At 44.0% G+C, this 25,425-nt stretch overlaps 1 protein-coding gene across 1 annotated transcript in view; it reads right to left on the reverse strand.

The window, feature by feature from the left end:
- FMN2 (formin 2) overlaps nt 1-25,425 on the reverse strand; it is an 828,101-nt gene that overhangs the window by 404,973 nt on the left and 397,703 nt on the right. Inside the window, 1 exon segment of the mRNA XM_029594024.1 lies at nt 25,318-25,409. Within this exon segment, the coding sequence (XP_029449884.1) occupies nt 25,318-25,409 (92 nt within the window).

A 25,425-nucleotide genomic window follows, 5' to 3' on the forward strand; every position in this document is an offset into this window, starting at 1 on the left:
GCTGTTTCTCCACTGCTGACCCTGGCACCACGAGATTACGTGTTGTCAGTGCCAGGAGGGGTGGGGGGAGGGAGTCAGAGTGGAGCTTCGCTGTCTCAGCCACCACTGTCTACTCCGGTGTTTGAGGACTCAGGAAGTTCTGGTCTGGCTGCGTGTTTGGCCTCTTCTTCTCCCGTTGAGAGCCAGGAAAAGCCGGTGGATACTGGATATTGCTGTAAGCGACAGCGATTGAAGTCCCAGGTACCTCTGTTCTTAGGTCTCTTGATGAGTCCTTTTCCTTACCAACTAAGCTGGCCATGGTCACTCTAGATGCCATATGGGACCTGATAGTAGGCTTTGGCTGTTTCCTTGAAAGATTGCAACATAAAAATTGATCACCTATCAAGTAAAGTTGACACTATGGGGAAAAATTATGATTTACAGCTTGGTGAATTAAAATCCCAGGTTATAGCTTCTGAAAATCCTATTCTGAATATTCAAGCCTTTAATGTGACGGTGGTTAAGGATAGAAATAATTTGTCTTGTAGATTGGAATATCTTGAGAATCATATCAAGCATCTAAATCTTCGTTTTGTTAATTTCCCAAAGGTAGTTGGGGAGGATTCCTACTGCATCTTGAGAAAATATTCCCTTGAAATTGTCATTAACGACATTGGCTCCTTTGCCTCCCTCCCACACCCTCACCTGTATATAGTATACTATCTCTGTTCTCCCCCCCTTTATTTTCTTATCCCCAGTTTTTGCTCCCTTGTTATAATGTAACTTTATGCTTCATCAAATTTTGTCTTTTGTTAATTGGTTATGGTTAACTGCTTGTTCGATGTAAACAGAGTTGATTTGATTTGTATCAAGAAAGCCGGTATATAAAAGCCTTAAATAATAACTAATAAATAAATTTTGATGCTTATAAAGTTCCTTCAGAAAAGCAGAGATGCTTACCTGTAACAGGTGTTCTCCTAGGACAGCAGGATGTTAGTCCTCACACATGAGGTGGCATTATCAGATGGAGCCCGGCACAGAAACTTTTGTCAAAAGTTTCTAGAAACTTTGACTAGCACACTGAGCATGCCACTATCCATGTGGGGTCCCATCTTCAGTCTCGTAACATAGAATTATGAAAAAAATAAAGCACACACAAGAGAAACCCAACTCCGTGGGGTGGCGGGTGGGTTTCGTGAGGACTAACATCCTGCTGTCCAGGGAGAATACCTGTTACAGGTAAGCAACTCTGCTTTCTCCTAGGACAAGCAAGATGGTAGTCCTCATACGTGTGAATATGTAGCTACAGGCTGCTCCTGAACTTTAGTAAATCTACAGGCACCTAAACTAGTTTATTTATTTATTATTATTTTTATATAAAAAAATAATTTTTTTTTCAGTTGAGATATCACACCGGTTTACATTCAGGTACTGTAGGTATTTCTCTATCCCCAGAGGGCTTACAATCTAAGTTTTTGTACCTGAGGCAATGGAGGGTAAAGTGACTTGTCCAAGGTCACAAGGAGTGACAGCCGGACTCGAACCCTGGTCTCCTGGTTCATAGTCCACTGCTCTAACCACTAGGCTATTTCTCCTCCCCAGTGCACAACTCTGATGCTGTGGAGAACAGAGGGATACAGCCTAAACCTGAAAAAGGGGCCCTAGTCCAGAAGAGTTGGGTTCTATAGCTAAAAAAGATTCTGAAGGATAGACTGGCTTAAAAGAGCTGTCGTGTCAGCCATCCCTGTCCACACAGTAATGGGCACTGAACATGTGGAGAGAACTCCACGTCACAGCCTTGCAGATCTCTGCCACGGGACTGCTCGCAAGTGGGTCACTGAAGCCGCCATGGTTCTGACTGAGTGAGCCTTGAAGTGCCTCCAAGCTGAAGACCTGCCTGTGCATAGGAGAAGGAAATACAATCCACCAGCCAGCTTGACAGTGTTTGCTTGGTAACCATATCTCCCAATCGAAACAAATGAAAAGCTGAGAGGATTACCAATGACCTGCCATCCACTCAAGGTAGAAAGCTAAGGCCCTCTTCCAATCCAAGCTGTGCAGAGCCCATTCATCCTGATGCGAATGAGGCCTGGGAAAAAAGATGGGCAAAACAATTGACTGGTTAAGATGAAAATCAGTCACCACCTTAGGCAGGAACTTAGGGTGAGTATGGAGGACACCCTATCATAAAAGAACTTAGTGTAGGGCGAATGTGTCACAAATGCCTGAAGCTCGCTGACCCTGTGCACCGAAGTGACTGCAACCAAGACGATGACCTTCCAGGTCTCGGAAAACAACACGGAAGCCGATCCAAATTGAAAAGTAGCAACCAAAAAGCCATCTGTGAAATCAAGTTGAGTTTATTAGATAAAATGGTGACTGTGATAGCCCGACTCTGGTCGAGTTTTGCTCATGCGAATGAGCTGCCTCAGGGGCTAGTAAAATATGAATCAAAAACATTCATAAGTCAAACCTACATAAAAAAAGACATTAATATATATAAAAACACAAAATAAAAAGCAAATCATAATTAAATAAAACATACACATCCATAAACACACAAATATATGTACAATCATTAAATAAAAAATATACAGACATTCTTGTTAAACCTTTGTCTTCATATTATAATTGAAACAATTATCTATGTACCTTCAGATATGAATCAGAAATGCAGGATTATATGTAAGGATGATCCTTATTGATAATCAAGAGTTTATAATTCTCTGAAATTTGGAGGTGAATATAGAAAACATATAGAAACATTGAATTAAACTGCAGAGATACAAGAAAGTTCAATAATCAATTAATGGGTGGCATGGTATCGAATATATGAAATTGAAAATTGGCACAATACTAGAAAAGTACATTTATTAACACTATCTCATAAGATTCATCTTACTAGGGAGTCACGTGATGTGATGAGCCAGGCAAGAGGAACTGTCTAGGCTCTGAGGGTCAGCTCCGCTCATCACCTGCAATCCTTCCTACCTCGCTGGGAAACTACCCATTTTTCTTCACTAAACATAAGATCATATGTCCATAGAACATTATATGCAGCGGACCCACCCAGTAATGTCAGCAAAAGGAGGTAAGAGAGAAAAGGAGAAATCGTGCGGCCCAGACCTTAAAATGGCATCTGGAATCAATACCTCTAAAACGGAACCCAGCTATCACCGCCACTATTTCAGACATCAAAGATGTCATCTAAGCAGTGCTGGACGAAAAACTGGCCACAATAGCCTCCCAAATCACGGAGGTAAAATTGACCCTAGATGTGCTCAATCCACATATCGAACAGGCAGAAGGCCGCATCAGTGTGCCGAAGGATGACTTGCTTGCCTGCACCGCTAAAATGGCGGTACAGGAAAAACTGATTGGGGAACTCAGACAAGCTGGACGATCTTGAAAATCGGAACGCTGTTCCAACCTCCGCTTTTTAGGGTTCTCAGATGAACATGCTTTGGGGCCACTGCTAGAGACCTGGATACCCGAAGCGCTAGACCTCACGGAATTGAAGGACTGTTTAGCAATAGAGCGCGTGCACAGAATTGGGGCGAAAAGAGAAAACCTGCAGAGGGCCCAGGCTTGTCATTGCAAAATTTCTAAATTACCAGCATAAGCAGAAAATCTAGTAAATGTCTCAGAAAAAACAAAATCTAGCTTATGAAACACACCCGATCCGATTGTTCCAAGATTACTATGTCCGGGTGTCTGAGGCACGAAAGGGTTTCTTCCGGCTCTATTCTATGCTCCATCAAAAGCAGATCAAATTTTCATTGCAATTCCTGGCCAGGTTGCAGGTCTGGCACAAGGATCAAGCACACATTTTTGAAACCCCTGAAACAGCTGGAGAATTCCTAAATCAGTTATAAACTTCCTATCTCTGTGCAAGTTGCCCTTACTAAGGGCACAACCAGAATGATTGTCATGAGGCTCGCGCTACGTTGCATACCCACCCACGCCAGTTATTCAGAAGTTTATAGACAAAGACAGTGGAGCGCGAGCTCTGTCAGGCACAGATATGTGGCTCCTAGCTCGGGCCCCTCTTTGGTTGTCAGTGCCCAAGACCCCCTCTCGACATCGCGAGACTAGACCAATGGCCTTGGACCGGACAGCGCAAACACGAGGCACCTGAACGCCTCTAACGGACTGCTCTGATACCAGAGCTGTGGGTGCTACTCTGGGACTACAGGTACTAGGGTCCTGTGGTACTTGCTGGGACCGGAGTCCTCCCTCTGGTCCCGGCGAGATCCCTCCTATTGGACACCAAAAGGCTGCGCAAAAGGTCTGGGCTTCGAGAGGAGATAGAGGATTGGCCTAAAGCCACATCGCTAACACCACCTGCTACCTGGAGCTGAAAGGCTGTATGGGGTCCCGAGTGGAGAGCCACAGTTGCCACTGCACGTGCCTATCTGTACCATGGAGAGACTGGATCTTGATCTTACACATGCCCGGTTGCAACCTTACCCTATAACATGGCTCATCTAGACTCAACGCTGACCAGACAGAGTGAACTGCCTATTGGATTTATCCCGGAGGTACAGGTGCATTGCTCACACACCATCCAGCTTCCATAAGGTACACACCCCTCAAACTGAACTCTTACTATATGTGAACCACAGTATGGAGACTGACCCTCACACATGGACACATATGACTCCACATCCTCCTTTAACAAGGACTTTGTTATGGACCAAGGGTTTGGAAGCGGTTAAGGGATGGGGTGGGGGGGGGAGGGACAAGGGCGCGAGGCTTTATTCCTCTTTATTCTAATGTACTGTCATGACATCAATTCGTCTTTTCGTCACAGTTACTGGTATGTTATGTCAGGGCTCATTTACATACTTCTCACCTTTGATACAATTTGGACAACTGATTTGGAAGGCATCACACGAGTTTTTCCACACGTGAGCATCCAGATTATGACAGTGTGGTTAGGGCTAGGCTGGGGGCCTCTCCACTCCCATCATACGCTTACTTAATCTATTGAGTATCACACCCCTAATTTAAGCCGTTATGTCTAAATTAATAACTTGGAATGTGAACGGACTGGATTCACCTATCAAAAGGAAAAAGATACACTTTCGAATAATAGAAGGACTAGGGGGCATTCCATGAAGTTAGCACATTTAAGACTAATCGGAGAAAATTCTTTTTCACTCAACGCACAATAAAGCTCTGGAATTTGTTGCCAGATGATGTGGTTAGTGCAGTTAGGGTAGCTGGGTTCAAAAAAGGTTTGGATAAGTTCTTGGAGGAGAAGTCCATTAATGGCTATAATCAATTATACTTAGGGAATAGCCACTGCTATTAATTGCATCAGCAGCATGTGTTCTTCTTAGTGTTTGGGTAATTGCCAGGTTCTTGTGGCCTGGTTTTGACCTCTGTTGGAAACAGGATGCTGGGCTTGATGGACCCTTGGTCTGACCCAGCATGACAATTTCTTATGTTCTTATATCCCACCTTAAGAAATTACAACCAGCTATAGTGGGTCTTCAGGAAACTCACTTATCCTCAGTAGAAAGTGAGAAATTGCCTGCGATTCAGTGGGGTCCTGTGTCTATTCTGCGGCCCAGGGTAGGAAGGCAGGGGTGGCTATACTTATCAATAAAGCAATAAATTTCCAGACAACTAAGAACTTTGCGGACTCAGAGGAGCGCTTTGTCATCTTAATAGGGGAGTGGAACAGGATCCCCGTCACAATTTGCAATGTCTATGCTCCTAACGAATATTCCCACATATTCTTTGTTAATTTATGTAATCTACTAATGTGTAATTTATATGGTACACTTTTTCTCATGGGGGACTTTAATTGTGTGCATGATTCTTCTCTAGATAAGAGTCCACCAATCCGCAGTAGAGGAGGTGACCGGGGGAAGGACATATGGTTTCTTTGCCACCAACTGGGACTGGTTGACATTTGGTAGTCCCTTCACCCGGAAGAACGAGACTACACCCACATCTCACGATCTCACCTTTCCTTCTCTTGTATTGACTATATACTTATATCACAAGCTGCCTTCCCAGATGTTGCACAGGCTACTATAGAACTGCAGGTGATTTCTGATCATACTCAAGTCTCCCTCCTTCTCTGTTCTAAACTTGACCGGGATACTGCTGCATCTGGAGGTTCCCCAGTTATCTCAAGGATGACGTTAAATTCCAAAAATATTTAAAATATTAAAAGAGCAGTTGATAGACTTTACGACTCATAACCAACAACATTCCTCTGATTCTCAGCTTTTTTGGGAGACAGGCAAGGTAGTATTACGAGGGAGCATCATCTCATATCTCAGCTCACGTAAAAAAAAACCTAAACCGGACTATTCTGGAATTAGGAGACCAGCTAAAATCCGCAAAGGCTGCTATGTAACAAGATCCAAACTCACACCATATGGCTCAGTACTATAGCATACTCAACCGACTAAATATGAATATCCATTTGCGGGCACAATACCACCTATAAAAAGGGGAACAGCAATTATTTAGATATGGCAATAAAGCGGAGAAACTTTTAGCTAACTTAGTACATGCTATAAAGCCTACGACTTTTATCCCCCGCATGTGTAACGCTAGAGGGGAATAGGTCACTAGTAAACGAGAAGTATGTGATGTGTCCGATTGTTTTATGAAACCCTACATGCTGTGGACCTGTATGAAGGGAAAGAGGAGGAATGTTGGTTTTTTTTTTTGAAGGGGTGGACCTCCCAACCCTCTCAGCCTCACAGTTAGATTTTTTAAATAGGCCCATCTAAAATGTAGAAGTCCTACAGGCAATCAACTCGGTGCAACCCGGGAAGTCACCTGGCTCAGATGAGTTCTCATATATTTTACAAATGCTTGTGTCACCAGGTGGCTGCCCCACTGACGGCCTTTTATTTGGATGGCCTTGCCAAACATTCTTTCCCACCACATTTCAACCTAGCACACATTATGGTACTCCCCAAACCGGGTAATGATCCGCTCTTGCCCACCTCCTTTCACCCTATTTCCTTACTTAATTATGACCTTAAGCTATTAGCAAAACTTTTAGCCAAACGGTTGAATACCTTGCTGCCTACTCTCATATCCCGGCATCAAGTAGGATTTGTCAAGGGGCGGAAAGCAAACCTTATCAAACCAATCACTACCTTGCAGATATGTCAAAACCAAAGCATCCCTGCCTTAGCTATTGGATTCGATTCAAAGAAGGCGTTTGACCGGGTGTCATGGTCTTATCTCTTCTTTGTTCTCCACAGATATGGGATTAAGGGGGACTTCTTGCAATACCTACTTCTTTTATACGACACACCCATTTCACGCATTGTAGCAAATCGGATGGTCTCTAACGACATCCCCATATGGCGAGGAGTTCGGCAGGGCTGCCCCTTGTCGCCCCTGCTATACATCTTATCGACTGACCCTCTACTGCGGAAGATAGACACTTCGCATAGCATCTCGGGCTTCGGCAACAACCCGCATATCTTTAAAGTAGCCACTTTTGCAGATGTGTTAGTTTTCCTCACAAACCTGTATACTTCATTATCTGAATAGTTACTACAAAAATTATTTGACACCTTTGCTGGTCTCAAAATCAACAAAGAAAAATCTGAAGCCATTGATGTGACTGGTACCCTCCAAAAGGCTTGGCCCTCCACATTTCGCCTACGATGGGTACAAACTGATTTAAAGACCCTAGGGATCAGAATACCACTCAATATTAAAGATCTATATAGGGCAAATGTACAGCCCTTATTGTCGCACACAGAAGACTGAGCAGATGGCAGACTCTACCCCTCTACTTGATAGGATGGATTCAACTATTCAAAATGGCTTTATATTCTCCAAATGGTGCCAATATGGCTTATTAAGAAGGATTCCCAATGTTTTCATAAATGAAGTCCGGAGGCCTTGGGTGTCCGGACCTGCTGTCGTACAATCTAGCATGCAGTCTACGTTATATTCATGACTGGCTTTTTCACTCCTCCCTTTTAGCTTGGTATGGTGTGCCTTTGCTTAACCCCCTTTTACAAGCAGACTTACAAGCAATTCTCTCCAGCATTAGGCCTCATGAACTGTTTCACACGTATCAGAAGGCCTGGCTGCAATTGTGCAAAATTTATGGCCACCACTCTTGCATGACCTTGTTGATAAGTATTGCCAACAATCCTGTCTTTCCGCCCAGGTTGACAGAGGCTGCCTCCGATGGAACAGGCAAGGTCTGGTTTATGTATACCAACTGTTCCAACCTACTACAGGAGGGAAACTAGAGTTTCTGGCCTTGCAACAGCAATACAAACTCACTCCCATAGACTTTTATCTATTTCTCCAAGTTCGGCACCTCATTAATAGCAATTCCAAGATCTATGATGAACTAGGGGCCAAACAGAGAATACGAATGGCTTTGGCCTTGGGAAAGACAACACTCTACTATTTCCTATTTCTACAAAGCATTGACCAAAGGCAGGACATTACCTTTCTTAGAGACACTGCATGCGCGTTGGATGACATGGCCTCAGCATGACACCTTTAAAAAAGAGCTTGGCTCACTCCCGAACTTATCAGACGTCACCCTCCATGAGACAGAATACAAATTTCTTTGGCAACTTTACGTCACCTCAGACTGTGCCTTTCAATGTAGAATCACCTCCTCTAATTTTTGCACTAAATGCTACTAAAAGAGTTGGCACCTATTTTCATTATTTCTGGGAATGCGCATTAGTATTAGGTTTTTGGGATCACATACAAAACACTTGCACCCAACTGCTTCATATCACTTTACCACTCAACCCTGACTTCTGGTTATTTGGACCAGGCGCATAACAATACCATTCCCTGAGCTTCCCAGTGCATCTTTTCCTGGGCAGAGCCTGCCTGATGGGCAAGAAAGTTATTTTGCTTAGATAGATGGATGGATTCACAAGGCCCAAGCCACGACCACTGGTTACAAAAAATGATACACTTATGCTCCTTGGAATATGCTATTGCCAGGTCTTCATCCCTGAAGAAATTTACCGAAAATCACCAAATATGGGAACCACTCTTAACATTTCTATCACCCACTGTGCCACCAACCACAGCCTCAACTTGACACTACACTCTCCTTTAATGCTATTATTATTCCTAGATGGCTATTAGCATTATTACCATTATCATTCCTATTACCATGATTACATTCTAGGACACCTACCCATCTTCCGCCTGTCACCTATAGGGAATCAATCCTCACTTCCTCACACACGCAGGGTGATCATACTTATCTGGTATGCTTTTCAGCTTTCCTTCCACTGTTAGCAGTCTTTTAGATGTATTCATATGCTAATGTACCTGCAATACTCTTATTATATTCTGTTGGTATTAGACCCCCACCCTCTATGGTTCAATATGATACGTTGTGATATGTCATTTTACCCTATGTTCTTATTGTGATATATGTCTTTCTTGATGTTCTTGCTGATGTCTTTGCAAATGTACATGTTAATGGACCGGAGCAGAGAAACAAAGAGGAATGAAGGGGGGGGGGGGGGGGAGACAAGGATGAAGGGATGAGGGAATATAAAGGAGAAAAATGTTGAGGAATGTTATTCAACTCACTTTTGTTGAAACAAACACATACAAAAAAAAAAAAGATTCATATTACTAAAAGAGTTATTAAATAATATTAAACCAATAATATGGCATATGTAAAAGTTAAAGATTACATAATTGCAATTGTATACTTGTGAAAGTCAATCTACGTGTGCAATGAGGCAGCTCATTCACATGAGCGAAACTCGACCAGAGTCAGGCTATCACCGTCACCATTTTATCTAATAAACTCAGCTTGATTTCACCGATCACTTCTTTTTGGTTGCTACTTCCAGGTCTCGTACTTCAAATCACAGGATCTCGAAAGGATCTCACATGAGCCAAGCCAACACCATGGTTGAGGTCCCAGGATACAACAGGAGACCTCAGGGGAGATTTCAGCTGAAGCAGGCCCCACATGAACTGGCCCACTATGGGCTGCATGGAGACAGACAAACCATCAACACCTTAGTGGTAGGCCCCTATGTCACTCATGTATACTCTGACAGAGTTGGTCTTCAGACCAGTGTCCGAAAGGTGCAGCAAGTAGTCAAGCAACCTCAGAGTAGGGCAAGAGAACGGATCCAAGCCATGACTCTCGCATCAGATGGAAAACCTTTTCCACTTCAGGTTAGAAGACTTCGTGGTGGAAGGCTTCCTAGAAACTACCAGGACCAGAGGCATGCTGTCAGAGAGGTCAAGGGCCTGCAAAACTAGCCTTTCAAAATCCAGGTCAGAGACAATGCCCTGAGGTTGTGATGGTGCAGCCTGCTCTGATCCTGCAAGATCAGGTTGGGGGAGGTCCCCATACCAACTGGTTCTCTGACAGAGAGATCCTGCAGGAGCGGGAACCAGACAGGTCTCGGCCAGTTAGGGGCAATGAGAATCATGGTCCCCCCATCTTGCCAGAGCTTCAGGAGAGTCTTCATCGCCAGAGGAAGCGGAGGATACACATACAGAAGACCCTTGCCTCCAATGGTGGGCAAAGGTGTCTAAGGCTGGTTTTCCATCTCCCCTGTACAGGGAACAGAAGTGGCTCACCTTGATGTTGCAGAGGGAGGCGAAGACGTCCATGTCCAGGATCTCCCAAAGGTGGAAGATGCAGTCTGCCACTGCTTGGTCCAGGGAATACTTGTGACATTCTCAGTCCTTGCCAGGTATATGGCCCGGAGCATGGACAGCCTCCTGACACAGAAGGAATGATCCCACTTGGTTGTCAGTCTGAACCAGGACAGTCTGGCTGGACAAGTGATCCAGGAAAGCCCAGAGCATGTACCTGATTGCTTGGAGCTCCAGGAAGTTGATTTGGCACTGAGCTTCCTAGGCAGACCAAAGACCTTGCATGCAGAAGCCATCCACAAGCACACCCCAACCCAGGATGGGAGCATCTGTAGTAAGCACAACCTGGGTCGAGGGGGGCTGAAAGGAAATCCCCTGCTCCAAAATGGGCATACTTTCCCACCAAGATAAAGAGGTCTGGAGAGGCGAAATCACAGGGTCCACTGAGCTCTCCGCATATGCAGGTGAGCCCAGGGAGATGCAGCCATGCAACCCAACAAGCAAAGCAGAAGCCTGGTTGACACCCGTCGGCTAGCTAGACTCGCCAGAGATGCCAGAGCAAGTGCCTGACAATGAGGAAGAAATGTCCAGGTGGGCACAGAAGTCCAACTGAGGCAATGGGGTGAGATGGGACTTTGAGTAGGTGACGACAAACCCAAGGGACTCCAGCACCTGAATGATCAAGCATAGGGAGTGAAGCACTCCCTCCCTGGGTGGTACTTTTGACCAGCCAATTGTCCAAGTAGGGAAACACTTGCACCCCCAGCCGGCAGAGGTGTACACCCACTACAGCCAAGCATTTGGTGAAGACTCGTGGGGCCAAAGAAAGGGCAAATGACAACACCCTGTAAAAGAAGTGGCTGTCATCCACGAAGAACTGCAGATAATATTCCTGTGACTGGGGAAGATCTCGATGTGAGCCTATGCATCTTTTAGGTCAACGAAGCAAAGCCAGTCCCCTCTTTACAGGAGTGGAATCATAGTGCCCAGCGAGACCATTTTGAACTTTTATCTTTGCAGAAATTTGTTCAAGGCCATTAGATACAAGATGGGGCACAGCCCCCCTGTTCTCTTTGGAATCAGGAAAAAGTGGGAGTAGAACCCCCGCCTTTGCTGACATAGCGGTACATGTTCTACTGCTCTGGCCATTTACAAGGGAGAAGAGCTCCATCCAGGGAATTTCCTGATGCAGAGACTGGCCCCACGACAGGAGGGGGTGGGGGGGGGGGGGAAGACACCCAGAAGTTCAACCTGTACCCTCAACAAATGATGGACAGGACCCACTGGTCAGATAACCTGTGGCTAGCGGTCCACAAAGGACTGTAACCGGCCCAACATTGAGGGTATGGTCAAGGGGCTTATGCTCCCTTGCGGCCAGTCAAAACCTTGTAGCAGGGCTCTTCTGAGGCCTGGGGTCCGCTGCTGCCCAGAGCAGCCCCTAGAATCCATTTATTGCAATCGGGCACGTGAGGCCAGAGAATAATATTTCCTTGTGCCCTGACATGAGGATTTCCTGGCAGAGGATTGTGGGTCAGATGGACTGGCCGAGAAATGCTGGAGGGTCTCAAGGTGATCCTTCAACTGATTAGAAACACCAAAGAATCAATAGGTTACCCACAATAATTAATCAAAAATAGCAAAGGGAACCAAAGTAACAATTTGAACAAAAAAAAGACAGGTCAATCAAGCATAATATACAATTCGAAAGTGAAGGTGTCAGCAAGCCTGACAGCATGTTCAAATCACAAGAACCACCTGAACATTTCAATCATCCACCTTATACAAAAATAGTAGAAGACCTGAAATAGTCAATAAATGACGTAAAAATCAACTCAAGAAACCCTTAAATCCCATTCTGAATTGAGTTCAATACGTATAATTGATTGTAATCTATGAATCCATGATTGAACATAGTTATGCTCTTACACACCAGAAAGCAGATGCTCCATTTTTCCTGATTGTGAAGAAAGACAACATGCATTTGATGATTTATGATTTTGTGTCACTGATCAACTCAGGGTCGAGAGGGGAGGGGGCGATCCTATTCTGCAACTACTTCCTGCTGCTGCTGGGGAAGATGCTCAGACAACTCCTGAACCTGCTTCCAGAGGTTTCAAGTGTATTGGGTCATGTACAGTTGGGTAGGAAGCAATCTGGATGATTAGCATAGCCTTGGTACACCTTCCTACCTAAGGCATCCAATGCCCTATGCTCCCGACCCAGAGGCACAGAAATGTGAATACGGAATCGCTTGGCCTTCTTGAGGGCAGATTCCACCACCACTGATTGATGTGGGAGATGACGCCTCTCAAAACCTAAGCCCCTCTGCACTGAGTAGTTCGCATCTGCCTTCTGGTTTACCGGAGGCATCGAGATGGGGTGTTCCCAAATCCAAAAGAGTAACTCCTTAAAAATGGCATGGACTGGAACATCTACTACCTCCTTTGTGGCATCAATGAGCTGGAGAACTTCTAGCATCTTGTGACTGGCATCCTCCTCCATCAGGAGCTGGAAAGTAATGGTCTCTGCCATAGCCTGCACAAAACCTGAAAAGGTTAGATCCTCCGGCGGGACCAGCGCCTCTCATCTGTTGGGGACGGGTCCGAGGGAAGATCCCCTGAGTCATCCAAAGAAGATTCCAAGGTATCATCCGCCCTAGGGATCATACGGGGCCATTCTCCTCATTAATGTCCCATGGGGACCATTGTGGAGAGCCCCCCCAACCAAGCCTGTTTTAGCACTAAAGGCACCGAGGTCCCTGAGGGACCAGGAATACAGCCAGGGAAAACTTGTCATGGAAACAAGCCTTCCAACAGTACCCCGGGCCACAACACATCGTCCTTGGAGGAACCCACAATAGGGATCACTCTGGAGGAAGGAAGTCTCTGTGATCGCTGGGGTATTGAGGGACCCCTGGGCACCGGTAGCTGCTGCATGGGCAAAACAGCCAGCAGGACATCAAGGTGCTCCAGCAGTGGTGCCAACATTGCAGATGTGGGCTCTGACACTGGAGGAGGCCCCAGTGGAGCCGGCAGTTCGATGTCCTGAAGGGCTCGGAGCACAGCTGCACCCTGTGGTCCAGCTCCTCTTGAAAATCTGCCAAAGGCAAGATGATGGAGGAGGAGGAAGAGGAGTCAGCAGAACTCCCTTGGAGCCCTGAGGGAGCTCGGTACCCAGCACCAGATATCGGTGGGGAAAGCCTGGAACTCCTGGGTTTGATAGAGGTTGATGTCTCCTCTCCGTGGGGTCGCTCCAGGGGTAACATAGTGGACACTGGTGCCAAACCGAGCTCGGTGCTGTTCGACGATGGTGACCAGTGGCGATGCTTCCAAGATTTCTCTTGGTGCTCGGCACTCTGTTTAGCCAGTGCCAAGGATGGAGACTATTCCAACGTCCTGGAGAGCGATGACACCGATGATGGCCTATCTCTGGCCCCTCGAGAAAGAGAGGGCCCCAGCGGAGGAGTGGACAATGATGGATCTGTATCCATCGGCTCCCCATGGCCTTGACACCGGAGTCAAAGGGCCAGACTTTTTGGACCCGAAAAGCTTCTCCAACTTATCCAAACATACCTGATGACCCTTGGGGTTCATTTGATCACAAAAATACCACCCCCAGACATCGGGCGATGCCCCAGGCAGAGGATACAGACCTTGTGTGGATCTGTGAGGGACATGGTCCGCAGGCACTGGCAAAACCCAGATGCCATAAAAAAGAATCGGCAAGTGGTCGATGAACTGGCGGCCACTGTCTGCAAAGAATGAGAAAACTTACCACGCACGCGCCTATGGAGGCACCAACGGGGGAGAAGAGGAACCCAGTACTGAGCAAATGAAAAAAACTACCAGAAAAAGCTCTGAAGAGAGCAGCTCCACAACCATGAGGCGAAAGCTGCACAAAGAGAGACTGAAGAGGGACCCCATGTGAACGCATGGATAGTGGCATGATGGGCATGCTCAATGTGGCAGTCAAAGTTTCTAGAAAATTTGACAAACGTTTTCCATGCTGGACTCCATCTGATGATGTCACCCCATGTGTAAGGACTACCATCCTGCTTGCCCTAGGAGAAACCTTTCAGGCTCAATCTGCCCAAGTACCTGTTTTTGAAAATTTGAATTCCTGGAGGACTCTAACACTGAGATTTATGAATGTTCTACCCTTCTTGTTTCCTTTACATCTAAACCCTTAAAAGTAACCCAAAAACACAACCCTACACTTTAAAATTAGTTCTGTAGTATTCCCCCAACCCCCACCAAATTTTTTTAAGTACCTGGTGGTCCAGTGGGGGTCCTGGGAGCATTCTCCCACACTCGGGCTGTCGGCTGCCACTAATCAAAATGGCGCCGATGGCCCTTTGACTTACCATGTGACAGGGGCTATCGGTGTCATTGGTCAGCCCCTGTCACATGGTAGGAGCTGCCAGTAAACAAATGGCGCTGGCCGTCCATTGCTCCTACCCCCATGTTGACAGGGGCTGACCAATGGCACGAATACCCTGTCACATGCTAAGGGCAAAGGGCTATTGGTGCCATTTGTTTACTGGCAGCCGATGACCCGAGCACGGGAGAATGCTCCTGGGACTCCCACTGGACCACCAGGTACTTACAATTTTTTGGAGGGTTGGGGGGTTCCAGAGGGTGGGGGGGATACTAATGAACTAATGTTAAAGAGTCAGCTGTATTTTTGGGTTATCGGCTCAGCACAGCAGATTAAAAAAACAAACCCCGCCCCCCAAAAAAAAAAACAACGATTGGACCGCGGGAAAAATAGTAGTCCACGAATCCGATACCGGAACTGATTCTAGGTTCCGATTCACATCTCTAAACTCCTAGTAGGTGCAATCAAATTTTGACAATACGTACTGGAGAGAGAATATAAAGTAAACTCACAATGAACATTTTACTTTAAAAAGTGGAGACTGATAAAATGAGGAAATTAGAAAAAGAAAATAAAGGGACTGGTTACAGGTTCATATGGCCTGATTGGCCTCGGTTGGAAAACAGGATGCTGAACTTGATGGACCCTTGGTCTGACCCAGTTATGGTATGTTCTTATGTTCTTACAAAGAGAAAAAGGTTGTTTAAAAATACCATATTGGAAGCTCAGACGAAATTCAGCGCACGCATTAAAAAAAAAGGTTAAAGGAAAATGAAACTGCCAATATGGTTATACGATGAGTTGAAAGTGGCAACAGGGATTTAAGCAAAGTGAAAGTCTTGCCCCACCAATCTACTAGATGTTTGAAAGATGCTAATAAACATGTGGATAAGACTGAGTCGGTCAATATAATGTGTCTAGATTTTCAGAAGGCATTTGATAAAGTCCCTCATGTCAGATTCCTCAGAAAATTAAAAAGTCTTGGGATAAAAGGCAGTGTCCTATTGAGGATTGATAATTTATTATAAGACAAAACACAGATTACCACTAAAAACAGTCAGTTGTCCTAATAAAAGTACTGGAGTGCCCCAGATATCTGTACTGAGGCTAGTACTGTTTAACGGATGCACAAGTGATCTAGAAAAAGGGAGTAATGAGTAAGATGATCAAATCTGCAGATGACACAAAATTATTCAAAGTTCTTAATACATGAGTGGATTGAGAAGAACCTTGAGAGACTGGAGGACTGGGCATTTAAATGGCAGATGAAATTTTATGTGGACAAATGCAAAGCAATGATCACAGAAGAAAATATATAACCTGATTATGTACACAAAATGCCTGGTTCCATGCTAGGAGTTACCACCCAGGAACGACATCTTAGAGTGCATTGTGGTATGTTGTGGCAGCCAAAGTAAATCAAATGTAAGGAATAATTTAGAAAGAAATAGAGAATAAAACTGGGAATATCATAATGCCTCTGTATTGATCATGGTGTATACAATTCTGCCTGCCCCATCTCAAAAAAGCAAGCAAAGGGCGGCAACAAAAATGATGAATGGGTTGGAACAGCTCCGTTCTGAAAAAAGGCTAAACAGGATAAGGCTTTTCAACCTGGAGAAGAGATGACTGAAATGGGTTATGAGAGAGGTTTATACAATCTTAAGTGGAGTTGAACAAGTAAACAGGGGATGGTTATTTATCCTTTCAAAGGTCTAATGGACACACAGAAAATATCAGGTAGCATATTTAAAACTAATTAGAGTTGGATCCTATCTCCATATCGCTGCTAAATGTAGATATTAAAATCCTTGCCTCAGTCTTAGCGGCCCGGTTAAATTCTATTTTACTATGTCTTATCCACGAAGACCAAACGGGTTTTGTGGTGGGCCGTCAGGAGGTGCGGAACGTCCAGCATTTACGCGCAGTCCTTAGCTACCATGCAGAAGCAGAAGCACTGGTCTTTAGCCTAGATGCCGAAAAGGCTTTTGATTCTTTATCCTGGGAGTATATATTTTGGGCATTACAGCAGTACAGTTTCTCGGGGGTTTATTTGCAGTGGTTACAGATCCTTTATAGTAACCAGAGTGCCAACATCTTGCTTAATGGACTGCCTACAGAACTTTTTTCTATACATTGTGGGGTCAGACAGGGTTGTCCTCTTTCTCCGTTGCTGTTCATTCTGGCTTTGGAGCCCTTGGCCATCTGCATCAGATGGGAGCGAGCTATTAGCAGGATTAGTGTTGATGGGCACCCTTTAAAAATGGCACTATTTGCCGACGATATTCTACTTTTCGTTGGACGGCCACGGACTAGTATACCCGCTATTATTGCTCTGTTTGACCAATTTTACCTGGTTGCGGGCCTAAGAATTAATTATTCCAAATCAGAGGCTTTAGCTTTAAATGCTCATCTCCCGGACACGTTGGGGGGGGACCTTTCCCCTTTAAGTGGGCTCCAGGTAAAATTAAATATTTAGGGGTCTGGATCCCGCGGGATTTGAAGCAATTATACACACTAAATATTCCCCCCTGTATTACCAGGCTACAGTCACAGCTGGCACTTTGGCATCTGCTCTCACTTTTTGGCAGATGTGCCTTGGTCAAGATGGTGTTGGTGCCTAAAATTCTCTATTTGCTCCACATGGTCCCTTGCTCGTTGACAGGGTGTGACATCTGGTGCCTGCGCTCCAGTATACGGCATTTCCTATGGCGAGGAAGACGCGCGCGCCTTGCATACTCAGTGTTGGAGTACCCTAGAGAGCAGGGGGGGCTTAATGCACTGGACTTCCGGCTCTATAACGTGGCCTGCTAACTTTGGTTTATAGGGGAGTGGCTTATGGAGTCTTATCACTACTGAGCCTCCTCCAAGTAAGAGCGGGACAGCGCCAGAGTGCTGTTAAATCCCTGTATAAGGTGGGTGCGTAGGCTGAGTAATATGTGTGGGGTCAAGTCCCTGTTGCTTCCCTTTTTGAGTAATCCCGACTTTTTGCCTGGCCAGGACAGTGGCCCAGTTTTTAAATTATGGGTGAATCAAGGGGTAATGTTTGCCTTTCACATGTATGACCCTGAGTCTCATCTCTTGCTGGACTTTGCTACACTGGCACGAACTTTCCACTTGCCAACGAAACAATTCTATGCCTTCCTCCAAGCCCGCCACCAGCTGCAATCTTTTACCTGGACAGCTGATGTGGTGGAGAGGCTGAGATGAAATTTTCAAATGTCATCTTTGACACCGCCTGCTTAGCGAACACTATCACAGGACGGAAAAAGTTGGGGCAACAGTTTCTCACCGCTAGCCATGCAGCTCGCTTGGCTACCAGGTGGTCCACAGCTCTGAGCTCCCCTATCACAGCACAACAGATTTCAGCCTGGTTTGCAGCCCTATACAAAACGCTGCTGGATCTTGGCCTCCGGGAAGTACAATTTAAAATTCTACACTTTCTCTACTATGACGATGTTTGAAGGTTTAAAATGCAACTGGCTATGTCCCCCCTTTGCATCAAGTGTGAAAAGGGTGGCTGGTATCCTTCTCCACCAGCTATTTGACTGTCTGTTACTCCAACCCTTTTGTAAGAACGTTTTGGAAGTGGTCGTTGCTTGCGTCGGAACGTCTCTCAACACTACAGGTCGAGTGCTGTTAACCAGCGGCTCGCCTAGGCCCTAGCCTGGTGGCCGCTCGAAGACTAAATTTGAGCGTGTGGCTATCATGATGACGTGCCAAACTGTCTTGGCCGAGTGGACGGAACAGAGGGTAGCTCCCTCGATCACTGCCTGGTTTGGCAGAATGGCTTCTTTAGGGCAATTGGAGAGATTGGATTTTCTGGCTGGCAAGCGGCAACCGGACAAGACCTACTGTGCCTGTTGGGCTAAGTGTTTCGATGCCTTCCCTAAGGCTTTGCAGGATGACCTGCGACTCAATGGTTACATGCTGCACTGGTCGTCAAAGGAGGGGGGGCGGGGATGAGGAAGGTTAGGGTGTGACTGATGATTGAATGAGGTATACCTGTGGAGTGTATGGTGCGGGGCGGGAAGAGAGGGTGTCAGGGGGTGGGGGGGGGGGGGGGGGAGGGTGGGTAGAAAATTGAAAAGCCAGGGATTGGAGGTATTGAGAGCCCTTCTTTTGTAATATGCTCCTATGTTTGTACTGGTCCGTTGCATGTATTCTATGGTCCCAGTTGGGATGCTTTTGCTATTTCGATGTACCACTTTCCCTGTTAATAAAAGGTATTTTGACAAAAAAAAAAAAGAATTGGAGAAAGTAGTGTTTCACTCAATGTACAATATCAACATGTACAATGTGTTGCTGGAGGATGCGGTCAACCATGTAGCATAGTTCGGCTTAATAGGGATTTGGGCGAGTTCCTGGAGAAAACATCTATAAACCATTAGTCAGGTAGACTTTGAAAAAGCCACTGCTTATCCTTGAGTGTGACATATATATGATCTCAATCTTTATTAAATCAAAAAATTAACAAAACAATACTCAAAACCTTATCACATCACCCCCAAGGAATAGTCATCTAAAAAATACCCACTCTATCTCACACCTTAATCATACCCATTCACACCACTCACATGCTTTCATGGTACACACAAATGTAAACCTCTTTACACTACAATCTGAATCTTTTCAATACAATTTGTTTATAAGCAGAGAAAATTCTATTGCACAAATTTTTCTTCGCTCAAAGAACGAAAATTATTCAATCCTTCTTTATTCTTTACCGTGCAAGTTTATAATCTTTGCTAAAAAAAGAGATGGAAGAGGTTTTTTAGTTTGGTTGTCTTGATTTGATTCACTTTAGGCAAATTTACAAAGGGAGAGTATAACAAGGTATACGAGGAGGCGTTCTAAGAAATTTTGTTCAAGAGACGCCGAAAAGTGAGAGTCGGGGATATACCTGGTTGTACGTCCGAAAGAAATTTCTGGGACGTTCAGGTAAATAAAATGGTAACAACATTTAAAGGTAAAATTTAAGGGTTTGGTGGGGTTAATACATTTTAAGTAATATTGATTCAGTTTGTTAAATGTTATAGATGAAACCCATTGGAAATGTGTTGATGATGTATGAGCAGTAGGAGATTCCTTAGAAGTTCTCCTGAAGAAGCCAGTGGGAAGGCGAAACATGTTGAGAAGATGAAGAAGGATTGAAGAATTTTCGTTCTTTGAGCGAAGAAAAATTTGTGCAATAGAATTTTCTCTGCTTATAAACAAATTGTATTGAAAAGATTCAGATTGTAGTGTAAAGAGGTTTACATTTGTGTGTACCATGAAAGCATTTTAATGGTGGGTGGTATGAAGAATGTGAGTGGTGTGAATGGGTATGATTAAGGTGTGAGATAGAGTGGGTATTTTTTAGATGACTATTCCTTGGGGTGATGTGGTAAGGTTCTGAGAATTGTTTTGTTAATTTTTGATTTAATAAAGATTGAGATCATATATATGTCACTATATGTTATTTGATGTTAATAATTTCGTGATATGTGATTAGATTGCCAGAATATTTGTATCCTTGAGTGTGAGCAACAAGGAATGGATTTACTCTTCGAAAACTGGCAAGTAATTGTGACCCAGATTGGATACTGTTGGAGAAAGGAAACTGGGCTCAATGGACCTTTGGTCTTATTTGGCATGACAATGTTGATGAGACTGTCCCTTAACCTATGTATTTGGCATCTTTATATGGTATGGACCACAATAAATGAGAAGAAATGAAACCAGAACTGTAATAAGATAAAATGGGGCCAAACTCTGGCACAAAATTTTTAAAAAAAGTGTGGAACACAGATATATCATCATCCTGCAGAAGGAGCAGGAGACAGAAACATGCAAAACTTTCCAGCTTAGATCCTGGGTAGGTCTCACAATAAACTTGAAATAGTAGGCTGGCCACCAGAGGTCCTCACCCTCAAATGGTGGAACATCATCCTAATAGGTTGCACATGGGCAGAAGATGGTGACCAGGGTGTGCATGGTGTATTGACTTTGACAACATGTAGCAGCTATGTTGGGACAGATAACTCAGATAGGTAGGATGAAGAGATTCATGGGGCTTGGTGCTGATTAGCAGATCCAGATGACTGGGTGGGGAAACTCTGGGGATGGTGCTGATCAGGCGATGAAGCATTTTTGATCTCCTAGAACACGCAATAGGAAGCAAGAATTGCTTTCTAGACCCATAAGATATACCCAACTCTTGTCTATCATACTGTAGAAAATCCCAGACCCTTGTGACACAAGATGAGATTAGCTAATGGTAAACTGTGGAAGATTTTAGCATGCTCACAATCAGATATGGTTGCAAAGCTGAGGTTCATTTAGAATCACATAATCAATCAATGGGAATTCTCATACTGAAGAGATCATGTTCCAGGCTCCTATCACATCTTGATAGTAGACAGCAGCTTTGATAGGTTTCTACCAGAACCTCTCACATGGACACACAAAAGCTGCTGGTCATATTGAAGGTTGAATAACTTCCAAAGCAAGCAACAGGCCAGTGTGCCCTTTTATGACAATGAGCCTGCATATAAGGAGTCAGCAGGGTTTGGAAGGTGATCCTGTTCATCCTCTCCCAGAGGGATGCTCAGATTACCTGTGGAGATCTAAGTCCTAGCCCAGAAGAAATCCAGCAATTATCTTGGGTCTGGGCCAGAATCTCAGATGTCAGACTCAGAGTGACCAACCAGTAGCAGAACATAATTGCCACCTGCTCCTTAATCACCAACAGCCTTCACCCGAGGGATAGCAACTTTGAATAGCCAAACAGAATTCTTAAGTCTTGATCAAATTCTCTCCAAATCCATGAGGAGAGACCCATCAGAGACAATAGGTAGGTGATCTCCTTCTTGATTCTCCAGCATTTATAAGCATAAATTGCAATCCATCTCACTCTTATTTACAATTCTCCCCAGGCAATAGAAATGTTCTAATGAGGGGTCAAACCAAAGATTGTATGGGTGGAAAGGAATTATAGGTAAGGATCAGGGCTGCATGAATAGGGTGTTAGACTTTCAAGGTCTCAATGTTTTGTCATCTCTGGTTTATCTTGGCTTCTGCAATATATGGGTTCTTAATGGAGAATCTATGTCCCACAAGAAAAATAAAATACTTGAATGGCAGATGACTACTTCATGGGCCCTGACAGCACTGGTTGGTTGCCATATCATCTGAGACAGCTAAGTATGTGATGACATCAGCTGGGGGGTATCCTCAAAACAATGAAGAGCAGGTCTCTGAAGTAACAGTGAGATATGCTACACCATCATTCTCTCTCAAATGCACCTAGTTTATCTTCTTAGTGGTTTTTCTAGGTTTATTTTAAGGGATAGCCACTATCAGTGTTATCAGGTGTAGTGTCAGATGGGCTGTTTTTATGATGTCTATAAGGAACTATAGGTTGATGGAGAGTCCCTTCAGTGAGGCTGTTTTGATATGGCCTGAAGGGTTTCAAAAGGCTAGGATATACTACTAGGTGGCATTGATGGTGGAGAATTACTGTGGGGTGCGACCTGCAAGCAGCAACTGGAGTGAACCTCCAGAGGCATGGATATGACTGGAGATTTTTGATTCTGCAGATGAGAAGTCTCAAAGGAGGGATGCTCAGGAGTGGCAGATAAGCTAGCTTTTTGTGCCTTGGGGTGCACCTTGCAGATATACTCTAGCTCCCTGCACAAGCATCACCTCACATCCTCTTGATGTGAAGAAACTACAACCATGTCTTGTCTTGAAGCAGTTCTAGGATCACCTGCTCAAAAGCAATTTCCTAACTCTTTGAAGAACGCTTTGAATGACATCACCCATGTTTTAAACTGCTGATTTCACTTGTCTTCATAGAATTATATATTCTATTTTTGAATCCTATGTTTAGCTTATTTCTCCTGTCATCCTAATCCAAAATAGATTATTTAAGAGTTTTTATATACCATCATTAAGTTATTTACCATCATAATGGTTTACAATAGGGCACCTATATCAAAGAAATATAGATCATAATTTACATAGATGGTGCCATTACTATTCGGTAACAAACAACATTAAGAATAATATGGTTTGTGATAAGGAATTTACATTTAAAGAAATTTACTTGGGGGATTGTATGTTTTATAGCAATTCATCCTGTTGGTTTGACTACAGTTAAAATAGGGGTGAACTAATTTCCAGTAGAATCTGGAAATTGTGCACTATGTGCTCTATGTCCGCTTATCCTTATTTATTTGCTTGTGTCATTCTCTTTCTTGAAGGCTTGTTGAAAAGCCAGGTTTTGAGTTGTGTTTTGAAAAGTTTGATTACTCTGAAGTCTTAGGTCAAGGGGCATGGAGTTCCATAATATGGGACCGACCAGGGACAGTGCACGTTCCCCTAACTTGCGTAAGTCTTGCTGTTTTCACAGATGGAATGGTTAAAAGTGCTCTGTTTGCTGATCTTAAATTTCTGTGTGGGACATGTACTCAAAGGGCTGTGTTCAGCCATTCTGCTTTTTCGTCATGGATACATTTGTGTATTGTGCAAAGAGCTTTGAACTGTATTCTTTGTTCTATGGGTAGCCAATGTAGAGTGGCGAGTATCTGTGATGTGATCTCTCTTACTTTTTCCAGTGAGAATTCTAGCTGTAGAGTTTTGTAATATTTGCAGTGGTCTTACTGTCGTGTAGGGTAGGCCAAGTAGTAAAGCATTACAGTAGTCAGTGCTTGTCTGCTAATTTACCAATAAAAACTGGCCTTTGTTTAGTTTCTTTTATTTTAGACTCCTTTTCCTAGAACACAGTCAACATGGATTTACCCAAGGGAAGTCTTGCCTAACAAATCTGCTTCATTTTTTGAAGGGGTTAATAAACATGTGGATAAAGGTGAACCGGTAGATGTAGTGTATTTGGATTTTCAGAAGGCATTTGACAAAGTCCCTCATGAGAGGCTTCTAAGAAAACTAAAAAGTCAAGGGATAGGAGGTGATGTCCTTTCATGGATTACAAACTGGTTAAAAGACAAGAAACAGAGAGTAGGATTAAATAGTCAATTTTCTCAGTGGAAAAGGGTAAACAGTAGAGTGCCTCAGGGATCTGTACTTGGACCGGTGCTTTTCAATATATATATATATATATCTAAAAGATCTGGAAGGGAATACGACAAGTGAGGTTATCAAATTTGCGGACGATACAAAATTATTCAGAGTAGTTAAATCACAAGCGGATGGTGATACATTACAGGAGGACCTTACAAGACTGGAAGACTGGGCATCCAAATGGCAGATGAAATTTAATGTGGGCAAGTGCAAGGTGTTGCATATAGGGAAAAATAACCCTTGCTGTAGTTACATAATGTTAGGTTCCATATTAGGAGCTACCACCCAGGAAAAAGATCTAGGCATCATAGTGGATAATACTTTAAAATCGTCAACTCAGTGTGCTATAGCAGTCAAAAAAGCAAACAGAATGTTAGGAATTATTAGGAAGGGAATGGTTAATAAAACGGAAAATGTCATAATGCCTCTATATCGCTCCATGGTGAGACCGCACCTTGAATATTGTGTACAATTCTGGTCACCACTTCTCAAAAAAGATATAGTTGCGATGGAAAAGGTACAGAGAAGGGCAACCAAAATGATAAAAAGGATGGAACAGCTCCCCTATGAGGAAAGGCTGAAGAGGTTAGGGCTGTTCAGCTTGGAGAAGAGACAGCTAAGGGGGGGGGGGGATATGACAGAGGTCTTTAAGATCATGAGAGGTCTTGAATGAATAGATGTGAATCAGTTATTTATACTTTCGAATAATAGAAGGACTAGGGGGCATTCCATGAAGTTAGCAAATAGCACATTTAAGACTAATCGGAGAAAATTCTTTTTCACTCAAGGCGCAATAAAGCTCTGGAATTTGTTGCCAGAGGATGTGGTTAGTGCAGTTAGTGTAGCTGGATTCAAAAAAGATTTGGATACGTTTTTGGAGGAGAAGTCCATTAACAGCTATTAATCATGTTGACTTGGGGAATAGCCACTGCTATTAATTGCATCAGTAGCATGAGATCATTTTAGTGTTTGGGTAATTGCCAGGTTCTTGTGGCCTGGTTTGGCCTCTGTTGAAAACAGGATGCTGGGCTTGATGCCATGCTGGGTCAGACCCTTGGTCTGACCCAGCATAGCAATTTCTTATTTTCTTATGTCTTTTGAAGGAAAGGGTTGAATTCTTAAAAGGTTTGCTTTCTACCTTGTTAAATCAGACAGATATGTAGAATTTAATCAGAAGGATTCCAATGTAGACAGCACCATTATATCTGTAAATTTTAAGCTGCAGCAGTAGTCGCATTTCCATGTCAACATATGTATCAGAAAGTGTCCACAATTTTAGAATATGCTTACTGTTCAGGTTTATCCAAAGGCTTAGCATTTGTTTTCTCCTTTGAGGTCCTCACATGCTTTTCAATCTTGTCCAATTCATCACACTGTGCTCTCTACAATGTAGAATAG

This window comes from Rhinatrema bivittatum, chromosome 3 (assembly GCF_901001135.1).
Source record: "Rhinatrema bivittatum chromosome 3, aRhiBiv1.1, whole genome shotgun sequence".
NCBI classification, from domain to species: Eukaryota; Metazoa; Chordata; class Amphibia; order Gymnophiona; family Rhinatrematidae; genus Rhinatrema; species Rhinatrema bivittatum.